Source organism: Stigmatopora argus, chromosome 6 (assembly GCF_051989625.1).
Source record: "Stigmatopora argus isolate UIUO_Sarg chromosome 6, RoL_Sarg_1.0, whole genome shotgun sequence".
Taxonomy (NCBI): Eukaryota; Metazoa; Chordata; class Actinopteri; order Syngnathiformes; family Syngnathidae; genus Stigmatopora; species Stigmatopora argus.
The window spans coordinates 5,033,464-5,057,952 of record NC_135392.1 but is presented as its reverse complement, the minus strand read 5'-3'; the positions used below and the strand labels follow the sequence as shown (position 1 = coordinate 5,057,952).

Sequence of the window (24,489 nt, the reverse complement as noted above, 5' to 3'; positions counted from 1 at the left end):
AAAAGCCTTACTATACTATGTCGTTTTTACGAGAGAAAAAAAGCCTTACTATACTATGTCGTTTTTTACGAAAAAAAAGCCTTACTATACTATGTCTTTTTTTACGAAAAAAACCCCTTACTATACTATGTCGTTTTTTGCAAAAAAAGCCTTACTATACTATGTCGTTCTTACGAGAGAAAAAAAGCCTTACTATACTATGTCGTTTTTACGAGAAAAAAAGCCTTACTATACTATGTCATTTTTTACGAAAAAAAAGCCTTACTATACTATGTCATTTTTTGCAAAAAAAAAGCCTTACTATACTATGTCGTTTTTTATAAATAAAAGCCTTACTATAAGTATGTCGTTTTTTTGCCAAAAAAAAAAGCCTTAATATACTATGTCGTCTTTTTACGAATAAAATCCTTACTATACTGTCGTTTTTACGAGAGAAAAAAAGCCTTACTATACTATGTCGTTTTTTTACAAAAAAAAAAAGCCTTACTATACTATGTCGTTTTTTTACGAATAAAAGCCTTACTATACTATGTCGTTTTTACGAGAGAAAAAAAGCCTTACTATACTATGTCGTTTTTTACGAAAAAAAAGCCTTACTATACTATGTTGTTTTTTTTACAAAAAAAGCCTTGCTATACCATGTCGTTTTTTTTTTACGAAAAAAAAAGCCTTACTGTACTACTGGCTCTCCTTGTTCTTCATCCTCCTCCTCTTGCACGGCGCCGATTTGATCGCAGCGGGTGGCTTCTCCGTTCTGTCCCGGGAAAATAAAAGACCACGTTGGATCTGGTCAACGAATGGCCGGTTTGTTGCGACTCACCGTCCGGCGCCGCGACACTCGCAGGCGGTTGAGGCGCATGCGCACGGTACCCTTGTTCTGGCAGAGGCCCAGGCCGTTGAGGGTGTCCAGGGTGGGACCCGAGCAGCCCTGGAGCCGCAGAGTGGCCCCCAGCTCCGCCTGCAGGAAGTTATCGGTCCAGATGTTCCTGGTGAAGAGCGGCACGGCCAGCCTCAGCACGCAGCGCTGGAGCACCTGGAGCTCCGCCTCCGAAGCCGACATCTGACTAGAGGGCGCAAACGGACGCCTGACTCTGCTGCAATGTTTCTATTAAAAAATATATGAAAGTAAACATGCCCAAAATGGTGCGGCTTTGTATACAGACGCTCCCCTACTTACGAACGAGTTACGTTCCAAGCGATTGTTCGTAAGGTGAATTTGTTCGTAAGTTGCTCAGTGCTATATTTTGTATTATAATTTATGTTTAAGGCCTATATAAGTGTATTGAAGGTTTATATAAGTGTATTGAAGGTTTATATAAGTATGTTTAAGGCTTGTATAAGTAACACACAGTACAGCATCTCTTTCCGAACATTTTTCGACATATGCCATATGCACAGACATGTTCTTATGTACCGTTGCTCCTAACTCGAATGTTCGTAAATGGGGAGCGTCTGTATTGTTTTTTTTTTTTAGCACTCACTTCCTGCTCCTAAGCAGCGCCTTGACGGTGGGGAAGAGCGATCGCAGGCACGCCGCGACCAGCGGCGCCCGCTCAATCCAGGCATGGCGCCCAGGGGAAGGAGGATGGCGAGGGCGCCTTCTCGCCGGACGCCTTCTGCCGGAAGGGACTGTCGGCGTGCGGCTCACAAAGTCCATCAGGGGCTTGCGGGTGCCCTTGGCCGACCCCTTTTAAATCAATAATTGAAATTTTTTAATCCATTTTTTCTGTGTTTTTAGTTCAAAAACCATTTTGTAAAATCTAAAAATATATTTAAAAAATGCTAAAATAAACATTGTTTTAGATCTATAAAAACTGAATATTCAGGGCTTTTAATCCATTTATTTAAAAAATCTAAATATTATATCTAAAATGGTCCGGCCCATCAAGTTGAAGTTAAAGCGGCCCGCGAACCAACCCGAGTCTAACACCCCTGCTCCAAGTGATACATTCAAGGCCCATTGGGATTTACAACTTCCAACACATTGACGTTTTTTAGAGACAAACCTTTGCAGCAGCAACGCTTATTTTCCTCCAGGACTTTCACCGGCTGACAGTCACTCTGTTGGGTGGCTTTAACGGGCATTTTCCCCGCCTCGTCGTCGTTTTCTTGCCCGGTGCATGGTGGAAGCTCGCGGCCGCTATGGCGGAGTCAGCCCCGGCGTAGTCGTGCTCGGACGGAGGCGCCGAAGCGTCGTCGTCTTCGCCGACGAGCCGGGACGCTTTTGGCTTCCTCACTCGTCATAGTGAAGCGTTCCAGAATTTGTCATAAAGTACGGAAGGCGAAAAATATGTCGGGGGCCATCACTCGACTGACGTTAGTATTAGTGGTTAACGCGTTGCCTCCACGTTGTGTAGGCAACCGAAAAAAAGCAAAACCAATATAATGGCGTTTCAAATCACAAACAAATGACAATTTGTCAGAAAACAACATTTTACCCAACAGAAAACAATTGCGGGCCAGTTTGATTTGACTACACGCGGTTGTACGAAACAGGAAGTAGGTTTAGCAAACAACAACATAACTTCCGTGCTATGGGTGCCTCGAGTTGGTTTTACCGCCCTTGCGTGGAGGGAGTTGGTACTGCAATCACCAGTTTATTCTGTATGTTGTGGCCATCTATACATGTCTATTTTTGAAAAACTCTACATTAGTCGCATTTGTATTTATTTATTGTGGGTTGTTGTTTTTAACTTTAGAGACCAAGTGACTATTTTCGGGAACTAAAAAAAAAATCTGTAAAAATGATAAAAGTGCCCCTTTTTTCAGGAAATATGACACAAAAAAAGATAATAAAATGTTGTATTAAGCTACTAAAACAAATAAAACATGCAAAGACATTTTCCAATATACATGAATGGGCGAGTGGAAGGTGAGGGCGGAGGAGGAGGCAAACGTTTGGCAGCTGAGTAAACATACGGAAACGTGCACCTAAACACACAACTTGATGTTACGTTGCGTGAAATATCAATCCAACGACGATGAGCAAGACTCTGATTTGAGGTACACAATTGAAATCCTTGAACCCATAAATTACCCAAATATTTTAAAACCCTTTGAAAGCAAAAACCTTTCTGAAAACCCAACTTTTAACCGTGTCTTCAAATCATTCTTCTAAGCAGAGAATCGATTTTCCTTTCAGTTTTTTTTCATTTCAGCGCATTCTTAACCCCCCCATTTTCTCCCCCTGTTGTTCTTTTCACTGTGCGCGTTGAGACACGAGTTTGCGAGCCAATGAAAACATGGCGAAGAACTGGTGGGCGGCGAATGGCACAAAGGTGAACAAACTTTTAATATATATCATCTCATTTTCAAATAATATACATTTTTTTTGTTTACGATAAATGTATTACACGAGGTCAAAGGTCAAAGCGCTTTGTCAAGAAAAAATATAAGGAATATTATCGAATTTGTAGGCTATGTTTGTAATATCTCCGAACTAGGCCATATGGTAACATAATAGCGTAACGATCATAAAAGTAGTGATCGTAGTTTTTCGCAGCTTTTAATTTAATGGGGAACTGCCCCATCTTTGGTCGAGAAATATAATTTTCCAAACTTTTTTTTAGAACGTCCTTTTTTGACAACATTTTTTCATAATTACGATTTTAAAAGGATAACATATTCCTACTGAAAGTAGCTGCGCGGCTTGTTTTCGAGGCTTGCGGCGACAAATACGAAAATAACTCAAGCCCCGCCCTCTGCACGTGACGTCACAGTTCAACCTTGGTGTCATATTTCAAGATTTTGTTTTTGTTGTTTTCAAATTCTAACTTTTAGCTGTTTACACACACTATAGTTCCGGCAGAGCAGTTTTGGGTGTGCAGCGGTATTACGAGAGCGGATTATTTGGGAGTAATTCCCCCACATTTGTCGGTCCGGTTCCCCACCCCCACCCTTCTTTGGCCTCGTGTCCCGCCCCCTCTCCTTTCTCCCCGGTTGCCTCCGTCAACCACTCCGCTCTCGTCGCAGCCATTTTACAGTGGAGCGTCAGCGCGGCGGCGACCGGAGGATGCCGAGACAGCGCGGTTAAGAGGTAATTCCACCTTGGTTTCTTTCTTTTGCCCCTTCATTTTCATTTACTCGACCTTCACGGGCTCCGCCGGGTTCCTTCGGCCGTTACGAGCGGAAGGACTGGGCTGCCGCGGCTCGCTGGCTGGCTGGCTGCTTGGTGGCTTGGTTGGTTGCTTGCTTGGCCGGCTGGCTGGGTGGTTGAGTGGTTGGATGCCGGAGACGCGCCGCCACCGCCGCCGCGTTCTCCTCCTCGCTCGGGGTAAGCCGCTCGCTTGGGCGTCAAGCCGTCAAAGTAGCTTGCGTCAAGCGGGTGAGCCTGAATTCAACACTTGGCGGAAATGAAAAAAAAATGGAGAATCGTTTTTTTTCTGGCGCCAGCCCGAAAGGGGGCTCCCGAGAGCAGACTACGCTCGACGTCGCGAAGACAAGCTAGCCATTTTACGTACGACATTTGCTCTTTTAAAGCACATCTTGCGAACTAAGATGAGGAAAATTAGAATTTTAAACGCTGTGTTTTAAGCAAGTAGTTTCGATTTTATTTTGGATTGTTAAATAGTGTCGGTTTGCTGGCGCCAGCCCAGGAAGGGGGCTCCCGAGAGCAGGCTATGCTCGACATCGCGAAGACAAGCTAGCCGGTTGGGACTATTGCTATTTTCAGTGCAGTTTTATTTTCAAACGAAATCGTGTCAAACTTGAATTTTCAATGCTGTCGTTTTAAAAAAACGTAGTTTCGATTTTATTTTTGATAGTTAAGCAGTATACGTTTGTTGGCTCCAGTCCGAAAGGGGGCTTCCGAGAGCAGGCTAGCCTCGACGTTGCAAAGACAAGCTAGCCATTTGCGGCAGTTGTTATTTTTTTCCAAAATAAGCTGAGTAAAATTTGAATTTTAAATGGTGTATTTTTGAAAAAGCAGTTTTGATATTATTTTTGATAGTTACGATTTCCTGGAGCCAGTCCAAAAGGGGGCTCCCGAGAGCGGTTTACGCTCGATGTCGCGAAGACAAGCTAGCCATTTGCATGAGTTTAAGGAATGCTAGCCTGAAAAGCTACATTGAACGGTGTTTTGTCTCTTTAAAAACAGATTGTTGACATTTGGGGTTATTTTGCGTAACAATAGCGTTGTTAATCGGGCAGCGCGATCCGGTTAAAAATGCAGATAGTCATTTTGTTTTCTTTTACAAGGTCTGACTGTTCGTTGTTTTCTTTACTGGCAGTTTTTATACAAGGCGTTCGTTTACCGTTGTGTATCAGAAATAAGCTAGCACGAGCTTGAAAAATTAATTGTATTTTAGTCTATGCATATTTTTTTTACTGTGTGATTAGCTTTGCTTATGGTTGATGACATTTTACACCACATTATTTTTGAATGTTGAACAACTTGTTTGCTGGTATCCCATATATTTTAGTGTTTATTATTTTCAACATTTCGGAGATGTCATTTTTCACATTGCTATTGTTTACAACAACAAATATTGTTGCGGGAGCTAAGTCAAACTAAAGTAGCCTTCATTTTTTTGCAGAACAATTTCAACAACCGTCTTTGTTTTTATTTTTGCGCTTTGACTGTCAAGTCTTTTCACGTCATATTCCGAAGGTCGTGTCTTTGGGCGGCTTTTTCTCCACGTCTTCGTTTCGCGTAAAAGTCAGCGACGCGGAATGGAAGCGTGTGAAATTCGACACCTGAAACTTGCTTCCCCCGCTGTATTGTGTTCAAATCTTAGGGCGGGATTCAGCCGGGATCAAAGCAGTCTCCGTTTTGTCTCCCATATCTGGCCCACTCGTGTGAAAAGGGCCGGCTGATAGGCGCTCAATAAAACCTCCTGGGGGGAGGAGCCAGTCACTTCAATACGTTAGCATAGCCAATCACTTAAAATACAATAGCATAGTACATTTTGGGAAAATGCTAAACAATGCTATTTCTGTTTTGTCCTTTCATTTGGGTGATTTAAAAAAACGACTAATGAATTGTCCATGAAAGTGACTTTGAAAATGACATTCTGATTATTGAATGATTTTCGTACGCCTGCTAGCTTAATGATAATAGGCGAGACATTTACAAAACTACAAAAATTACTCCTTTCAATCATTGAAACAATACATTTCTATTTTTATATGAGCTAGCTTAAAGTCCCACTATTACAGGTTTTACACCCTAATTAAAGGATAGAATTTTGTCAGAGTATCCAAAAATAAACGATTATGACTCACACAGATTCGTAGCTTTGAAATTGAACAATAAAATCATTTACACAATGGCTTACCTCTGCATAGTCGAAACCAATGCAGCCTCCAGAGGTTAGGATTCCAGCAGAGGGCGTATGACCCGATGGAAAACACTTCGAGATTCGTTGACTTTATCGTGCCACAAGTTGGGATAGGAAAAGGAAAGTGTGTCTGAAGAAGAAGGGAGTCCCGAAAAACCCGATTCAATGTAAGATTTGACCAAACCTGGCGCAAAATCACCCTAACATGGCGCAAGTGACTAAAAGCGAAAAATCATCCAACGCAGAATCTCTGGGAAAACAAATGAATTATGGAATGTACTCAATGGTAAATATCTTACATTTAGTCCTATTGACTCTCCAAAGCACATAACTTAGCATCTGAAAATCTTTAAAAATAATAATAATAATAAAAAATGTACTGGCGCACCAAAGAACAAATGCTAATAGCCACAACACAAAAGCAAGTAGCCACAACACAAAAGCAAGTAGCCACAACTCAAATGCTAATAGCCACAACTCAAATGCTAATAGCCACAACTCAAATGCTAATAGCCACAACAAAAATGCAAATAGTCACAACATCATCATTTCCTTCTGGTCCGACGCCACGGTCAAAACCAGAGCCCCTCTGTGGGTAGCGTCTTTCCGAGATCTCCAAGCCGGCGAAAGACGGGCGCCCGAGTGATTTTTCTCCTGCGTTTTCCCCGGCCAGGCTCGCTAAAATGGCTGAAGCTGCGCGAGGTCCGCCGGTGGACCGGCCGTCGGAATTCGCCAACGAGGAGCAGCGGGCCATCCACTCCTGGTCCAGGATCGCCTCGGCCGGCCACGCCGTCCTCCTGGAGGCGGCCAAGATCCTCAGCCCCAAGGCCCGGAACCTGTCCGGCACCGAAGAACTGGTGGGCTTTCTGCGGGAGCTGAGCGAGGAGGGCCACAAGCCCACCGTGCTGCGCAGCAAGGACGTGTACGGCTACCGCTCGACCACCGACCGGCCGCTGACCGAGGACAAGCTCAAGCCGCCGCCCCGCAACGTCAAACCCGTGGCCAAGAAACGGCGGAGGGTCCGCGTCAAGAAGAGGGAGGTGCACCCTTCCTGGAACGTCTCGCGGAAGGCCGGCCCCAGGATCCGGGGGGTCCCGCCTCCCGAGCTAGCGACGGAGCGGCGGCCCCCCGTCGCCGTCTGCGACGAGGCGGCCCTTTGGACTTCGGAGGCGCCCCCGGCGCAGTCGTGCCTCAGACTGACCAATATCAAAGGTCTGTCCGGTGGCCACACGGCCAGACTCCAGATCCAGACCACGTGGGAGGTCCCCCGAGAGACGCCCCCGGCGGCGTCTTTGGTTTTCCAGAAGCCGCCCCCTCCAGCACTTTCAGGAATACCCTTGCAGCCTTCCCAGAACGGCGCCGTGGCCCTGTTCAGTCAGAAGAACCTGTCCTGCCCCGTCCGACTGGACGGCGCCCTGATCGGGGACTCGGCGCCGGCTTTCCCGCAGACTCACACGGAGCTGACCAGCAACGGCTGGGGGGGCCACGGACTCCGGCTCAACGGACTGGGCCCCAAAGAACTGACGCACCCGGCCAGGCCGAGGAACCGCTGGCGGGACAAGAAGCGCTTGCGCTCCAAGGTGGTCAAAGTGGACGACTCCCGCTCGGTGGACGAGGCCCGGTGGAAAGCGCAGAAAGTCCTGCAGGTCAACCTGTCCCCCGTCATCCGGATCTGCCCGCTCAACCACGTGCTAAGAGACTTCCCATACCAGAACTGAAGCTCGGCCTCCTTTTGTCAGTCGGCGTCTTACGCCTTGTCCTTTTTTTGTCCTCTCTGCCCGTTTTGTAGCAGAAGTCTTTGCTTTTTGGGATCTGGGCCGGTTCGGGTCTAAGAGTCGGTCGGGAACTTCCCAGACGGATGTTGAGGGGTCGCTTTTCCTAGCGGGCTGGGAAATCTCTTTCCGCCGAACGCTAGCAGCCGAGAGACGTTCCGTTTTGGCCGTTGTCCCGGCGTACGGTCCTTTTCAGTTTCAGGTAGGAACCCGAATTCTTTGGATTTTTTGCCATCCGGGATTTTCCGAGCCGTTGAGTGGCTTTTCCTGGCGGGCTGGGAAATGTCTTTCCGTTGAATGCTAGCACCCAAGATTGATTTGGCTACCATGTCTTATGGTCTAAAAAAAAATTAAAATCCAAAGTACTGTTTTTCTTCTCCAGAGTACAGTCAAGGAATTCCGTTTAGTTTCGGGAAGAGACGTGGACTAGTGTTTCCGTAAACTCCCGTAGGTCAAGGTGTCCCTGTTAATCCAGTTCTATCCAGTTACTTCGAGACTCGCAATACCAGAAGCAAAACAGACCGTCCTCCAGCCTTATCATCACGACGAGCCCAACCAAATTTCATTCGTTTTCCAGAGTGGAATTTCTTCGCGCTCGTAACGAAGACAAAACTAAATCGAGTCCAAATCTAATTTCATGAGTCCCCCTTTTTACCCCCTCGATTTGCAGCAGAATCTTCGGGATTTCCCAAGACCTTTTCGCAGAATGCTAGTCCCTAAGCGCAATTCCGTTTCGGCTACCGTTTCTCCCAGTCTTAAAAAACTCCAAATTCCCCCTTTTTTCCCAGTCGAAGTGGACGCCGTGCTTCCGCGAAGCCCCGTTGGAAAAAGTTCACCGTTTGGTTCCGGGGCGCGCTCCCGAACAAAGAAATAGCTAGCCGCAGAGTTCCGAGAAAAGAATGATCCCAAACGTTGTCTTCCTTTTTTCAGACCCGGCCGGGAAGAGAAGACGGTCGGGGGGATCGGGTTCAAGTCCGGTCCGTCACAAAGTGTTCCTTTTTAGTCCCGCGCGGAATCCAAACCCGTGGTGTTGCAAATCGGTTGCTAAGAATGGACGCGCCGCGGCTTTAGAATTGTTTCCAGATCACCAATCAACTCATTGTACCAATTTAGGCGCAAAAATTATCATTTTTTTTCCAGACCCATCTGGCAACATCTTTTTGCCAGTTCTTTTTTGTTGTTGTCGGGGGGGCAGGGTGAGGATTTTTTTTTTTTTTAAGAGTCTGTTTTCTGCTGCCCATCCATAACAATTTTTTTTATATATATCTTTGTTCATCTTGTTTGTGAATTGTGTACAAAATATTTCCTACGTGAGCTTTGAGAGTTTTTTGTTCAATAAAAATGTTTTAAAAATGTTGTCATTTGAGTGGAATTTGTGGGATACCTCGGGGGTCAATCTTGGCAACCTTGTATTTTTTTTTAAATACTTTTTTTGTATTATCAATTGGTAAATAATTTATAGTCGCAGTTGTCGGATACTGTCAAGCGCAAACGCCACGTTGCTAGCTCTTGGTATTCAGTTATTAATATACTAGGGGTGCTGGAGCCTGTCCCAGCTAGTAGCATTTAAATTCAGTAGTACCTCTACTTATAAACTTTTCTTTACATATATAATATTTAGGTTACAAAATGCTTGCTTGCGATAATGTATTTTTTTTAAACGAAATGTAGCATCCTGTATTTTATTTTATTTTGAAATTGCCATGCTAGTTGCTTTCCTAATAGCGAGAAAGTGGCCCCCGACGAAGTACTTTAACTGGGAGTGACCTGAAAATGACGAAAAGGAATAGGAAGTGGCCCAAAATGAACAGGAAGTGAATTAGAATTGACCCAAAAATCAATCGTGACTCAGGCAAGCCCACAAAAAACAAGTGACCAAAAAATTTGAACAGGAAGTGCCTCAGGAATGCTCCAAAACCAATAGGAAGTGACCCAAGAATGCCCCTAAAACACCAGGAAGTGACCAAAAAGAACTAAAATGAATATGTTACCTGGTGTTTAACCTAAATAAGAAGTGACCCAGAAATCCACCAAAATCAGCAGAACCTGTAAATATGCAAAAATGAACAGGAAGTTACAAAAAAATCAACAGGAATTGGTTTTTAACATTTTATTGGATGAATTATTCATATGTAACTCAATTGAAATCTAGTGTTTACATGAATGAACATTCCATTTTGTTTGGTTCAGATATGTACCAATACCTAATATTTCAACGAGCCGGTTGTGCAAGCGGCCGAACAAGTTTGTTGGTAAATACCAAAATTTGCTTTCGCTCCGGGTCTAATGTTTCACATTTTTGGGTAAACCAACAGGAAGTGACTGGGAATGCCCCAAAATGAACAGGACATGTCCAAAACACACCAAGTTAAAAAGGAATGAATACAAATGATTGAGACATGACCTCAAATCGACAGGAAGTGAGCAATAAAGAGCAAGTGACTCAAAACTTCCCGAAAATGCCACAAATTCTATCGGACGTGACCCACATGCACAGGAAGTTAACCACCAATGGGAAGTTACCCACAGGAAGTGTGTCAAAATACACCCAATTCAACAGGAAGTGACTGGAAAATGCCCTAAAATCAATGAAAATCAAATCAACCTGGAAATGACCCAAAATCAGTTTAGAAAAAAAAAAGTACCGAAATCCGAAGAGGAAATTGACTGGAAATTCATCACCGTCAACAGGAAGTGACCCAGAAATCCCCTAAAACCAATAGAAAGTGACCCGAAAATGACCATTGCATTACTACTGTCCATTTGAGAGCATTATTGAACAGGAAGTCTCATCTCATTTTCTGAACCGCTTTACCCCTACTGGGGTCGCAGGGGGTGCTGGAGCCTATCCCAGTTGACTTCGGTGGCCAGCCAATCGCAGGGCACAATAAGACAAACAACCAATCACTCATAGCTAGGGGCAATTTAGAGTGTCTAATCAGCCTACCATGCTTGTCTTTGGAATGTGGGAGGAAATTGGAGTACCCGGACAAAACCCATACAGGCCCGGGTAGAACAAACTCCACACAAGTGGACCGACCGACCTGGATTTGAACCCAGGACCCCCACTTGACACTATGAGGTTGATGCACTGACCAATCAGCCGCCGGGCCGCTGAACAGGAAGTAACCCTACGGATAGGAAGTGACTCAAAATAAACAGGAAGTTACCCGTAAATGCCCCACCTTGTGAAGAAAGCGACCCGCGGTCATTCGCTCCCTGTCAAAATCAATTGGACGCCTACGCCAGTCCTTAACGGTGAAGATAGACGCACTTTTCGTGGAAAACGTTAGCGTTGTTTTTTTGCGGTGATAGCGATACATACATTTTGGGAAACTAAACACTGCGATAAATCGTCGCAATCCGCTTTCTCCGCGCTCCAAATTCCACGCCCAGCGACGGCGGCGCTTATATAGGACGCGGCGGCCGTGCGGGGAGAGGATAAACATGAAAGCGGCGTCGCGGTGGCGTGTTTTCGTTAGAGGGAGGGTGACGCAGACGATGGCGGCGGCGGCGGCGCCTCCCTCCTGCCTCCCTCTAGCCTCCCTTCCCCCATCGCACAAAGAGCCGGCGCCTGCACAAACGCCTGCAATCGCCCGAGAATCGGCGGCGGCGGCGGGGGGGAGAGGGGTGGGCGACGGGGGGGCTTAGGAAGGAAGTGGAGAAGGAAGACGCCGATCGACCCACCGACTGACCTCCACTGGCTCATTGGAAAAATAGGACTTTTCCCCCAAGGCAAACTTAAAAAAAATAAAATCGGCCCGCCGACAGCGGAACAGGAAGTCGGCCATTTTGGTGTGGCCATGCGACAATAAACACCCTATTTCAAAGTAAACAGTTACAGACACTTCCTGTTGATTTGGGGTCAATCGTAGGCCACTTCCTGTGTATTTCGCTCATGTCCTGTTGATTTTGGGGCATTTTCAAGTCACATTCTATTGGTTTTTGGGCCACTTCCTGTTGATTTGGGGGAGTTTATGGTCACTTCCTGTTGATTTTGGGTCATTCATACGTAACTTCCTGTGTATTTTGCTCATGTCCTGTTAATTTTGGGGCATTTTCAGGTCACGTGTTATTGATTTTGGGTCACTTCCTGTTGATTGGGGGGAATTTATGCTCACTTCCTGTTGATTTTGGGTCATTCATACGTAACTTCCTGTGTATTTCGCTCATGTCCTGCTGATTTAGGGACATTTTCAGGTTACATTCTATTGGTTTTTGGGCCACTTCCTGTTGATTTTGGGTCATTCATACGTAACTTCCTGTGTATTTTGCTCATGTCCTGTTAATTTTGGGGCATTTTCAGGTCACGTGTTATTGATTTTGGGTCACTTCCTGTTGATTGGGGGGAATTTATGCTCACTTCCTGTTGATTTTGGGTCATTCATATGTAACTTCCTGTGTATTTCGCTCATGTCCTGCTGATTTAGGGACATTTTCAGGTTACATTCTATTGGTTTTTGGGCCACTTCCTGTTGATTTGGGGGAGTTTCTGGTCACTTCCTGTAGATTTTGGGTCATTCATAGGTAACTTCCTGTGTATTTTGCTCATGTCCTGTTGATTTTGGGGCATTTTCAGGTCATGTGTTATTGATTGTGGGTCACTTCCTGTTGGTTTGGGGAAATGTATGGTCACTTCCTGTTGGTTTGGGGGAATTTATGGTCACTTCCTGTTGATTTTGGGTCATTCATAGGTAACTTCCTGTGTATTTTGCTCATGTCCTGTTGATTTTGGGGCATTTTCAGGTCACATGGTATTGATTTTGGGCCACTTCCTGTTGATTTGGGAGTTTCTGGTCACTTCCTGTAGATTTTGGGTCATTCTTAGGTAACTTCCTGTGTATTTCACTCATGTCCTCTTGATTTGCAGGCATTCTCAGGTCATGCTCTATTGATTTTGGGTCACTTCTTGTTGATTTTGGGTCATTCCTCGTTAACTTCCTGTGTATTTCGCTGACTTCCTGGTGATTTGGGGGCATTTTGGAGTCCCTTTTTTACTCTTGATTTTTGCTCATTCAAGGGTAACTTCCTGAGGACTTTTGTCCCATTTTGGGGCAATTTCAGGTCTATCGATTGGATTGACGAACGGTCAGATTGCCTATCTGGTATTGGCGTCAATAGCATTTAACGCAACTCCTTCCTTAGTTGCCGGTGGTGTCGTTAAAAGCTTCCATTTTGAACCATTCTCGTTCTCCAGTCAGTCAGTCCACTAAAGCCACACGAAGCGCTTGGGGGAGTTGGCGGAGTTGCCAATGAGTCTCCACGCAGCCTGGGTTTCAGCCTCCGGCGTTGAGGGAGAGCGGAAGCCATTTCACAAGGAACCAAAATGGGAGCAAAAAGGAAAGCGCGGCTCGTAAACAAAATGGCTGCTTTGCCGGTACCTTGGGATTTTCCATCATGCTTTTCTCCCGTCCACCATTTTCTCCACTGTTTTCTATATGAACCGTCTACATCGTTTGGGAAAAAAATTAATTCTTTACAAAGGCTAATGTTGACGTCATCATTGCAGCGCTTCTTTTCGGATTAATGAAAATGTTCGCTGAAAATCCTGTTTCGAATGGCTAACATCAACACGAGCATTTTAAAAATGCTAACATTAGCGTGAGCTTTGAGCAAAGACTAGTCAAATCCAATTGAAGATGGCTAGCTGTTCATAGGCTACGAAATGCTAGCTAACATTCATATTAGCTATTCATGTTTTATCGAATGAATACAAATCTTGGGAAAGCAGTTTTTGACATGCTAACATTAGCCCGAGTTCCTTTGCGTATAATTTTTAAACTGTTTACACACAAATCCAAACATTTCTATTAGCATTTTTAAAATACTATTAATGTTTTATTGGATGAATACACCTCTTGGACAAGCAGTTTTTGAAATGCTAACATTAGCCCGAGTTCCTTTGCATATTATTTTTCTACTGTTTACACAAAAATGCTAACAACCATATTAGCCCGTGCTACCTTGCGTATCATTTTTCCACTGTTTACACATTCACATTAGCATGTTTTTTAATGCTTTATCTGGATAAAAAAATTGTACCCTGCGATGATCGTCGTTTGTGATACGTACAATTCATATTAGCATTTGTCAGATGTTCGAATACAAATTCATTGATTATTAGCTCGCTGTTTTCACTTGAAACCAAGTGGGCGTCAATTTCCTTTCGCGCCACTAAAACCAGAGGATTTCGGCGTTGGGTCCCTGGATATTTATTTTGGCTGCAACGCGCGTTTACGTAACGTTTTGCATTTTTGCGTCTTTTAGCCGTTTGGCCGCGCCGGCTCTCTTTTGTTGAGAGCGTAGCGCCGACATTCTGCGCTATCAATGATTCATGGCAACACGCGCGCACAAATGGGGGAGCTGTATCCAGCACGTGTGTGTGTGTGTGTGTGTGTGTGTGTGTGTGTGTGTGTGATTTTTGGGCTTGGGTGTGTCCGTTTGGTTGTGTTTTGGAAAAAAAAATGGATTTCTAGTGTGCGTTTCTGTTGAATTGTGTGTTTGTTGTGGGAGTTGTCTTTTGCAAACGGTTGTTTTTGTCATTTTATTTTGTAGTTTTTGTTCGACGGTAAATGGATTGGACGTCTAGTGTCGTCAATGGCAAACAATGATTGGGTGGTAGCGGTAGTGGTGGTTTTATATTGGGTGTGAGTTTGTGTTTTTTTTGGTGTCGTTGTTTTTTTGTGTTTTTGTCAGTTTGTATGTGGTTCGTGTTTTTGAGTTTTATTGTATGCGTGCTTGTTTGTCTTCTTTTAATTGGTTCGCAAACCGCTTTAACGTCAACTTGATTTGAGGTGGGCCGGACCATTTTAGATATATTTAGATTATTTTTTTATAAATAGATTAAAAGAACTGTATTAAAAGCCCTGAATATTCAGTTTTTTATAGATCTAAAACAATGTTTATTTTAGCTTTTTCTATTTTACCAAATGTTTTTTGAACTAAAAACACAGAAAAAATGGATTAAAAAATTACAATTATTGATTTAAAAGGGGGAAAATCAGGAAATGTAATATACATCTATACTCTTCATTCTAATTTGATCCGAAAACAGAAAGTCGGCACTCATGATTTACTTTCCCGGGCCACACAAAATGATGCGGCGAGCCAGATTTGGCCCCCGGGCCGCCACTTTGATACCTGTGTTTTAGATTGTGTTTGTTTGATTTTTTTTTGTTTTTGTTCACAATGTGTATTCATTTTGTGTTGTGAGTTTATCTATTTTTTGGTGTGGGTATGTGGTTTTTTTTTTTCTAGTTTGTTGGCATTTTGTGTGTCTGTGCATTTTTATCATTTGTGTCAGTTTGTTGGGGAGGTAGTAAAGACATACTTACATAAAATCAAGTATAATTATAACAAAATTGCCATCACAACGCTATCTAAAACTGTGTTTCGTATGTGTGTGTGTGTGTGTGTCATCGTTTAACTTCAACCTACACCAAGGATTAAAGATGGAAATTAGCCCTCGGCAACATATATATATATGGTCATTAACATGAATATAAATATGTATGTTTACTAATATGTGCTGTCCCTTATATGGAATAAATCAAAGTCAAACTGAAACGATTCTGCATTTAAGTGTCCGTCTCTTCTCGAAACCAAATCTACTTTTCTCCAGCTAGCTCAAATAAGATAAGGTTGGAATTTATTGTTTACACTTTGCTGCCCGCTGGTTATTTTCTTAACGTATATGGCCCTGGGGGGGCGGGGCTTGACTTGCTCATTTGCATAAGGACAAAATACGGGGAATCTCTGAGCTACACTTTTGGTTGAATCCGGCCTCTTTTTTAGGTCACGCCAATGAGAAAATGATTGTATTATTATTATTATTATTATTTGACGTCAGGGATGCGACCTATCTGCCCAAAATGGCGCCTGACGCCATTACGCCGATAAAGGGGGCCAGTCTGAACGAAGAATTAAAGCGGCCATCTAGGCGGGTCGCCAAAAGGCGTTTTGCGTCGACACAGACATGACGTCGCAGAGAGTACGAGTCCTCCAAACCTCAGAGTCACGTAAATGAGGGCGCTGACGTAACCAATCAGGTTGCGTATGCTTGTGGGCCGTCCTTAAACCGGGCCCGCTCTCACAAAGGCTGCAAGCGGTTCTGGAAATTTAGTTGCAGTCAACAAAGCCAGAAACAAGAATGGCTGTCGGTGGTTGTTTGAAAATGATTAGTGCAAAAATTTATTGACAATCACTTTGTCTTCCTGTTGCTCAAGAGCATTGATTTTTTTTGTAGTTTTTTTTTTTGGGGGGGGGGGGGGGTATACACACCACGATTTTTGGAATTTGCGAACAAACATGATTTTACTGGTCCAGGTCCAGGATTTTGGGAGGTTCCTCGGTTTCTGCCGGCTCCACCCCCTGACCAGGCTCCGCCCCCTCACTGTTCTCCTGTAATATGTTCAGATATTTTCTCCATTTGGTTCTTTTGGATATTTTGGGTTTATTGTAGTTATATTTAAAAAAACATTTTTTATAATGTGTTTTATAAAAATAAAGACATTTTTGGGGTAATTTGGGGCAGTTTTAAAGCATCTATTTTTAACTATTTGGAGATATGGATAAGTATATATATATATATATATTTAAATAAAAAAATAAAACTAAATGGGAAATGGGGAATATTCGTTTTCCGATTTTTATTTTATGATTAAAACAAAATACATTTGAATGTTAATGCATCGACTTTGACGAAAATGTTGCCCTTACCAACATGGCCGCCTCGAGGTCATTTAACGAAAGGCCTTTTTTAAAATTCTGCCATCAAATGAAATGAGTTTATCGCTACTAGGCGCCCAATCCATTGAAAGCGGGAGGGTGGCAGCCAATGAAGGTTTGCTTATCGGGTGCCATCTCTCCCACAACAAATAAATTGGACACCCAGTGCCATCAATAGCATGAATCCATGCCAGGGCAATGACTTTGATGGGGATGTTGCATCAAGTCGGCCATGTTGGGAGGTCTTTTCATGCTCGTGCCATGAATTTAAATGAGTTTATCATTATCTTAAGGGGGGGGAGCGGCAGCCAATCAAAGAACGGTCATGTTTGTTTGTTTATAAAAAAGGTGACGAGGTGCGAACTGACCCCAAAAGGTTCGGCGAAGGCTCTGGAGCCGCTGTACAGCGGGTTGGGGATGGACACCAGGGCGGGTTTAGATGGCCCGCCCGCCGCGTTATCTTCGTCGTCGTTCTGTCGCGCGGGTGGGTGGGGGGTGGGGAACACAAAAAATCATCAACCGCCTCATTTTTAAGTCGCCTCGTTGGAATTTGGCTACGGCTTGGTTTTTTGGTGTGTGTGTGTGTGTGTGTGTGTTGTAGAATTTTTGCTGTTCATTTGGCTTTGTTTGTGCCTTTTGGACGGTGTCCGTTTTTGGACTGTTTGCTATTATGAGGGTTACAAATGTTGTTGCTGGGGTGTGGGTTTATTTTTGTGGGCTGTGTGAGTAGAAAATGAAAAAAGGGTGGATTATTAAGCTTGCGAGATATTTTTGGAGTACGAAACAAAGAGGGGGGGTTGCATTTTGGGGTCGTGAAAGTCAAAGATCACAGAGGTCAGAGGTATATTTGGTCAAGATCATTGAAGAAAAAAAATTGGGATTATGATCAAACATGCAGGATATGATTGGGGGGGTGTTGACACAGGGGTGGTTCGAGTTTTGGGGTGTGAGGTCCAAGGTCAGAGAGGTCAAGATAACTTCAGATTATTTATCAAGCTTGGAGGACATTTGGACATGTTGGAATATGGATTTGTGTTAACTGAAAAATGAAGAAAGGATTTACCGTATTTTCACGACTATAAGGCACACATAAAAGTCTTAGATTTTCTCCAAAATAGACAGGGCGACTTATAATCCAGTGCGCATTATATATGGACCAATACTAAAATTGTTATCACGATCAAATAAAATAAATCAGTGGATAGGGCACACCATCCTCTACAGCTCTCACAACTACGGCAAGCAGCCCCCACCCGACTCTACTATTTTCCCCGTAGAAAAAGTACTGCGCAGTGACTGCTGGGATATTTAGTTCTTTTGTCAATACACCCAATGGATTGTGGCCTGTATACATCGACATCAACACTGCTTGACGAAGCATGGACGGCAGCGCTGGAATAGTTACGCTAGCTACTAGCTAGCTACTATTTGCGAATGGATTGTGGCCGCCTGGACGAACGTATAAAACTCAGAAAATGAGGACTTTGATGGATTTGTGGGTGATGATGACGTGAGTACATTGTAAAATGGCTAAAAAAGTACAACCGAACTCAGTTTTGCTTCCGTTGCCTTTTTAAAAACGTGTTTTTAGTGTGTGTCCGTATGTTTAAGCTGGTGTATGTTTTCCCATGCCTGGCTGCGTCTATAAAAACGGTGCGTCCTTTGTGTGTGTCAAATACAGAAATAGCACTTGTTATTGCTGACACTGCGGCTAAAAATAGGATGCGGCGTATAGTCGTGAAAATACGGTAGATTCAAAATGGAATATGGAGCAAAGACAGGATTCAATTTAGGGGTTGTGGGGTTAAAGCTCAGAGGTCAGTAATATGTTTGTTCAAGATAACTCAAGAAGAAATCATAGGAATACAATCAAACTTGCAAGCTATGTTTGGGAAATGAAATAAATCCATTTGGGCTCGGGAGGTCTCAGAGGTCACAGAGGTCAGAAATGTGTTTGTGTTCAAGGTAAACAAAGAATCAGGAGAGAGGATTCGATTTTGGAGCCGGGAGTTCAGAGGTCAGAAAATCTGGTTAGTTTGGTTCAAAAGAACTTTTGAATGAATTAAATTGGACGTTTATCGCCGTCGATGGCGCTGACCAAAGGCGAGCGTTTCTCACCTTAAAGTACTGGAATCTGAAGGCATCCGTCTTGTGTTTGAAGACGTAGTAGCCCACCCCCGCCGCCACGCCCGCCAGCAGCAGCGACACCAAAATGGCCGACACGGTGCCGCTGGAGTGGACGTGTTCTCGCAAAGCATGATGGGAAACCTAAACGAAAAACAAAAACGAATGAGAAGGCAGGCCTTTTAAACGGCCGGCGAATAGTCGGCCGACTGACCGGAAGAGGCGGAGCCGTGAGCGGCGCCTCGATGACGTGGACGATGCCGTTGACCGCCGGGATGTCCCACACCAACAGGAGGCGCTGGTTTACCATTTTCACACTCTGCACATTAGGGTGGGGGGTTGTAGTTTACCCGTAATGAAACCACACGGTGCTTTTTGGTGGAGTGCGTCTTACTTGGTTGTTGCCGTGGCTAACGGACAGATTGACGCCCAGCCGGGACGGGACCACGTCCTGGTGTCGCAGCGCCTTAAACGGTCGCCTGACGTGGTTGGCAGAGATGTGAAACTCCACGTCTCGTCCCGAGAGGACCTAGGGACAAATGGACGGTGGGACCGGCGGCGTTTTAGCGCTCATTTGTGGATTTCCGCAAGCTAACTAGCATGTAGCTTGTAGGCTAGCTGTGAATTCATCGCTTCTGGACCACCCAAAAAGGTCCAACATGAATAGTAATAAAATATAAATACAGTGGTACCTCGTGGTACGACGAAAATTTCGATCGAATAATTCGATCGCGATACTGTGCGTCTCTCTCTCCCGCCGGCGAAATCCGCCCAATTTTAGTTCTATTAAACTCCTGTTTTTGGTGTTTTTTTCAGAGGGTTGGAACAAATTAATTTGTTTTCAATTCATTTCAATGGGAAACGTTCGCTCGAGTTACGAAAAGCTCGACATACGATCTCAGTCCTGGAACGGATTAAGATCGTATGTCGAGGTACCACTGTAGTATTAATTAATAAACAGTCAAATAATGGGCTTCGAGTGGGGTGCCGGATGGCGTCGTCTGACCTGGCCGGGACTGAATCCGGCGTCGTGCGGGACAAACAGCGTCACCTCCGACTGCCTTTGCGACAAAAAATCTATCAGGGCCTGTCCCTGCGCGGAGAATCCGCCGTACTCCAACAGGAACTGAAAAGGAGAGACGGGAAGCCGCTAAAGCGACCGTTCCGGCGTCGGTCGTCGAGACCGGGCGGCGTCCGACCTTGTAAAAGATGGAAAAGTTGCCGTAGGACGCCAACACGTCGGTCAGGACGCCGTTGCAGGACGCGCCGTCGCCGACGTAGCCGTCGGGGCACTCGCACGACACCTCTGAGGAGGGGAACAAAAAAATCCGTTGAAAATCCCGCTATCGCAGGTTTCTACGCCTCATTAAATTTGGTCAAAGAGCATTGGAGGATAAACAGAGATTGATAACGAATGAAATTGTGCCCCAAAAACCATTTATGTCACCTTGAATGACACCATGGGAAAAAAAAGACGGGTATTCGCATACGAAATTGAAAGTGGGTCAGGGGAGGGATTTTAGAGATTTTACAGTTGAAAGTGAAGGCACCAAAACACGTGACGGAGAGAAAGAGCAAAGCTTTTTTTGGCCTCCGTTTACATTGAATCTACTCAAGGGCAAATATGTTACATTTACGACACTCGACTAGCAAGCATAGCAAGTGAAAAGCTAACCGTTTATCATGGGAAACTAAAAGCAGGATTTTTGATTCCCGTATCATTGTTAACGTGAGCAGCTAGTCGGCATGCTAACCATCTGAAACCACGATATTTTACTGCAGTTTAGCCCAAAAAGTCATTCTCGTCCCCCAAAAAATGCATGCTATGCTAGCCGGCCTGTTAAACGCGATAAATTGCCGAACCCTAGATGTAAGCGATTGGTTATCTGTCTCATGGTGCCCTGCCATTGGCTGGCAAGGGTGCCCATAGTTGGCTGGGCTAGGCTTTAGCGCCCTTGTTAGGATTAGCTATACAGAAAAAGGAATGATCCTTAGCATTATAGACGGCCTTAAAAATGTCTACACATCTTGCTCACACATTTACTCTTTGATTCGGCACCCCTGGCGACCTTCTGAGGACGAGCAAATAAACAAATAGCTAGAGATTGCTCGGCAAGGTCATCCGTGGAATCCAATCTCTTTTTCTTTGTGTTGTGGCTATTAGCAATCATGTTGCGTCTATTAGCATTAGCATTTGTGACGCAGCTAGCTTGATTGTTTGTTTTTGCAAAGCGTTTTTTAAATGTATTTTTTTTACCTGCGATTCTGTAGCAGTACGCGTCATACTGGCTGCTGCGGTCCACCGGGTCCTTGTAGAGGACCACGCCCACGTGGTTTTCGCCGCACTTCATGCTGGGGAAGCGCGTGGGGTAGCCCACCTTGCCGCCGTCCAACCAACCGGCCACGCACAGGTGCATCCCCAGCTGGGGCCAGGGGCGAATTAATCGCCCGTCGCCACGGCGACCGTCGCGGGCGGGAGTGCGTACCTGTTGTGCGTCCCCCAGCTGTTTGAGGTCGGCCAGCGAGGCCCCCTCGGCCCGGCAGGCGGCGTCCGCCTGGCTGAAGTTCATCTTGTACTTGCCGTCGGGCGAGCGCAGGTCGAAGACTCCCGCCGTGTTGGCTGAGAACGATAGAAGTCCCATCCGTTTAAAGAAGGAAGGATGGCGTTTGGTGAAAATCAGTTCAGCGAGTCCGTGTGCGGTCGATTGGTCGCCGGTCTTTTGGTCGCCGTCTTTTGGTCGCCGGTCTTTTGGTCGCGGTCTTTTGGTCGCCCCGACCGCGACAACGGTCGACCAAAAGACCGACGACCAAAAGACCGGAGACAAAACAAGGTAAAACAACACGGTCTACACATCAATAAAAGCCAACAATGGCAATGAGCAGTTTCACTGAGCCGACGTGTGAGTGGAGAAGAGTTTGTATGTACATGCGTTGTCCCTTTAAGAAGCTAAGTCAGTCAGGGTCTTAACAAGTTCCCCAACAAAAAACAATACAAGTCCGGGAAATTTGGAGCTTTTCTTTAGCCTAATAATTACTAGGGCATTAAGTATGACTGCATAGTCATTCGCAGTTTGTATTTAGGGAATTTGAGCAACGATTTAAATGGTAATTATCAATAACCTTCCGGGCGACCAAAAGACTGGCGACCAAAAGATCGGCGACCAAAAGATCGGCGACCAATCGACCGTGTACCCAGTGAGTCAGTCGGGACTTGTTTTTATTGGGTGGGAAAAAAATCAATAGAAATGATAGAAATTCTGTGCACGTGCCACTTTTTACTGAGAAGGCTGCCCAAACCAATATGGCCGCCACGTCGGTATGTCGTCAAATCCGGCTGCGACAGCGTGCTAGCATGTCGCGTACTCTATTCGTATCGTTACTTAACTCTTTGGCTGCCATCGACGGCAATGGACGTCCAATTGAAATGAATGAATTATTGTCGTTTGTTGGTGAATTTTTTACAGCCGCACGATGGCAGCCAACGAGTCAAATGTCGCCACGGCAACCTCCCGTGAACGGCCGCCGAGTAACGAGCGATCTCCTCCGAGCGCGCGTAACCGCGGTAACGGCACCCGTAAAGGACGGATATGTTACCGCGGTAAAGCGACTGGACGCATTACCGGGGTTAAAAAAAAATCATGATATAATTTAGTTACGCGGATAACTCAATTCTCTCGTCACGTTGACAGAGTCGGGGGTACGTTGCCATGGTAACAGACATCCGGAGAAAAGGTTATAGGGATGGGAGCGGAAGATTACCTTGGTAACCAAACGTGTCGTTGGGATGTAACGCGAGTGGCGTCTGTTGTCACGGCGACGAAGGTGTCAGGGTGCATAGAGAGCGACAAATGTCTGTTGCCGCGGTAACAGACGAGCGGCGCCCGAGGCCACGCGGTCGGTCGGTCGTTAGGCGTTACCGTGGTAGTGCAGGTCCTTGCAGGACGCCACCGGGTGGCAACCGCCATTGTCCTCCAGGCAGCGGTCCACAGGGGGCACCACTTGCTCCAGGCACTGGACGCCGTTGCCCACGTAGCCCGGCAGGCACTCGCACTCGCGCTCGTTCTAGACCGCAAAGGGGCGAAGACCAAAAGATCAGATGAAAAGTGCATTTTAGCGCTATTACCACAGTGGGACGTCAGCTTTTTAGCTACGATGACGCTACAGTGGTACCTCGACCTACGATCAGCTCTACCTACGACATGCTCGAGGTACGATAAAAATTTTGATCGAATAATTCGCCCGAGACACGATCAAAATTTCGAGATGCGACCAAACCAGGTGGCCATGACATGAGAGGCTGTTTATGATTGTATTGCCGCATCTCTTTCATGTATAACAGATATATACGAGCACTGAATGGTTTCTTTCGCCTACACATGGACCAGGAAACACACAACGCGCATGCGCGGGCAAAAAGAGGGCTTTCTGGGTAATGAAGTATACTTGTGCACACAACACCGATAGCCAATGGCACCCTTTCTCAGAATAAAACTTCATTACCCACAATCAATACATGGCTAGGCGGCTGTTATTCCTTCCTTAGCCTATTAGCTCTCGCGATCCCTCATTCAAGACTACTTCTCGTTGGCAAGTGGTCGTGCCTTATCCTATTGTGAGGATATTTGTGTGCATCATTTTCGGAATATTTTGAAGGGAATACAACAGCAAACAGCCCATCGATAGCGAACGTGAGGGTGGAGGCGTGGCAAACAGCTAACGCGCCCAGAACGAAGGTAAAAAAATGTAAAACTAAATTAGAATTCAGTTTTGTGTAAAGTTACATTAAACTTATGTTTGAGTGTGTCTGTATATATTAAACCAAGTTAATTTAAATGTGTTTCTTCGGTTACGAGTGCGTTGTCGTGGAAAGTCATTGGCTTGTAAGAACAGGATTTTACAGCTGTCAATGGCTGGGAGGTATTTTTTGGCTTGGCTACCCACCGGGCCGGTGAACTTGCATTTTGCAAAATCGCTGCAGCCGCCGTTTTCCTCCTCCACGCACCTGCAAAACAACATCCATCATTGGGCAAGCTGGCGGCGGCCTGGTTTTCCCCCACGCCAAAGCCCACGCCTGACCTGTTGACGGCGTCGCAGGCGTAGCCGTCGCCCTGGTAACCACTGCGACAGGTGCAGTTGACCCGCAGTCCCGTCTGGCGGCAGTCGGCGTCCTGGTGACAGTTGCCGTTGTACTCGGCGCACAGATCGGGAGCTGCCGGACGTTCCCCAATCAATGGAAGCTCAAAAGCGCCGGTCGTGCGTTAAGAATGCCGGTGGCTCAAGCTAAGCTAAGCTAAGATAAGCTCAACTAAGCTAAGCTAAACTAAGATAAAATAAGATAAGATAAACTAAGCCAAGCTAAAATAAGCTAAGATAAACTAAGATAAGATAAACTAAAATAAGCTAAACTAAACTAAGCTAAAATAAGCTAAGATAAACTAAGATAAGATAAACTAAAATAAGCTAAGATAAACTAAGCTAAAATAAGCTAAGCTAAAATAAGATAAACTAAGCTAAGATACGCTAAGATAAGATAAGCTAAAATAAGATAAGCTAAGCTAAGATACACTAAGCTAAGCTAAAATAAACTA

At 45.0% G+C, this 24,489-nt stretch overlaps 3 protein-coding genes across 9 annotated transcripts in view; 1 reads left to right on the top strand and 2 right to left on the bottom strand.

The window, feature by feature from the left end:
• Positions 1–670: 670 nt before the first annotated feature.
• LOC144075186 (uncharacterized) lies at positions 671–3,862 on the bottom strand. The gene is made up of 4 exons (XM_077601997.1): positions 2,007–3,862; positions 1,482–1,687; positions 821–1,064; positions 671–754 (listed from the first exon to the last, which is right to left on the bottom strand). The coding sequence occupies exons 2-4, from the start codon at positions 1,655–1,657 to the stop codon at positions 671–673; spliced, it is 504 nt and encodes a 167-aa protein (XP_077458123.1). The 5' UTR covers positions 1,658–1,687; positions 2,007–3,862.
• Positions 3,863–3,890: 28 nt separating this feature from the next.
• Positions 3,891–9,407, top strand: ccdc71 (coiled-coil domain containing 71). Of its 2 annotated transcripts, XR_013300741.1 has the most exons (3): positions 3,916–4,036; positions 6,952–8,252; positions 8,981–9,407. XR_013300741.1 is itself a non-coding variant. In XM_077603713.1 (2 exons), exon 2 carries the CDS (start codon positions 6,962–6,964, stop codon positions 7,994–7,996), a length of 1,035 nt encoding a protein of 344 aa, XP_077459839.1. In that variant the 5' UTR covers positions 3,891–4,036; positions 6,952–6,961; the 3' UTR covers positions 7,997–9,407. The 2 variants fall into 2 exon arrangements, 1 of the variants encoding a protein (XP_077459839.1); XM_077603713.1 differs by having other exon boundaries at positions 3,891–4,036; positions 6,952–9,407.
• A 6,806-nt stretch (positions 9,408–16,213) lies between these two features.
• stab1 (stabilin 1) overlaps positions 16,214–24,489 on the bottom strand; it is a 38,774-nt gene continuing 30,498 nt past the window's right edge. For 4 of the 6 annotated variants that reach the window (XM_077603705.1, XM_077603706.1, XM_077603708.1 and 1 more), the window contains 12 exons: positions 23,978–24,110; positions 23,843–23,903; positions 22,819–22,963; positions 21,388–21,521; positions 21,159–21,324; positions 20,101–20,207; positions 19,908–20,027; positions 19,296–19,430; positions 19,116–19,220; positions 18,896–19,045; positions 17,146–17,250; positions 16,214–16,450 (listed from right to left, as the gene is read on the bottom strand). In XM_077603705.1, the coding sequence (XP_077459831.1) occupies positions 16,364–16,450; positions 17,146–17,250; positions 18,896–19,045; positions 19,116–19,220; positions 19,296–19,430; positions 19,908–20,027; positions 20,101–20,207; positions 21,159–21,324; positions 21,388–21,521; positions 22,819–22,963; positions 23,843–23,903; positions 23,978–24,110 (1,448 nt within the window). In that variant the 3' untranslated portion in view covers positions 16,214–16,363. Of the gene's footprint in view, positions 16,451–17,145; positions 17,251–18,895; positions 19,046–19,115; positions 19,221–19,295; positions 19,431–19,907; positions 20,028–20,085; positions 20,208–21,158; positions 21,325–21,387; positions 21,522–22,660; positions 22,704–22,818; positions 22,964–23,842; positions 23,904–23,977; positions 24,111–24,489 lie in introns of those variants that run through there. The other 2 variants (XR_013300739.1, XM_077603709.1) reach the window with 2 other exon arrangements.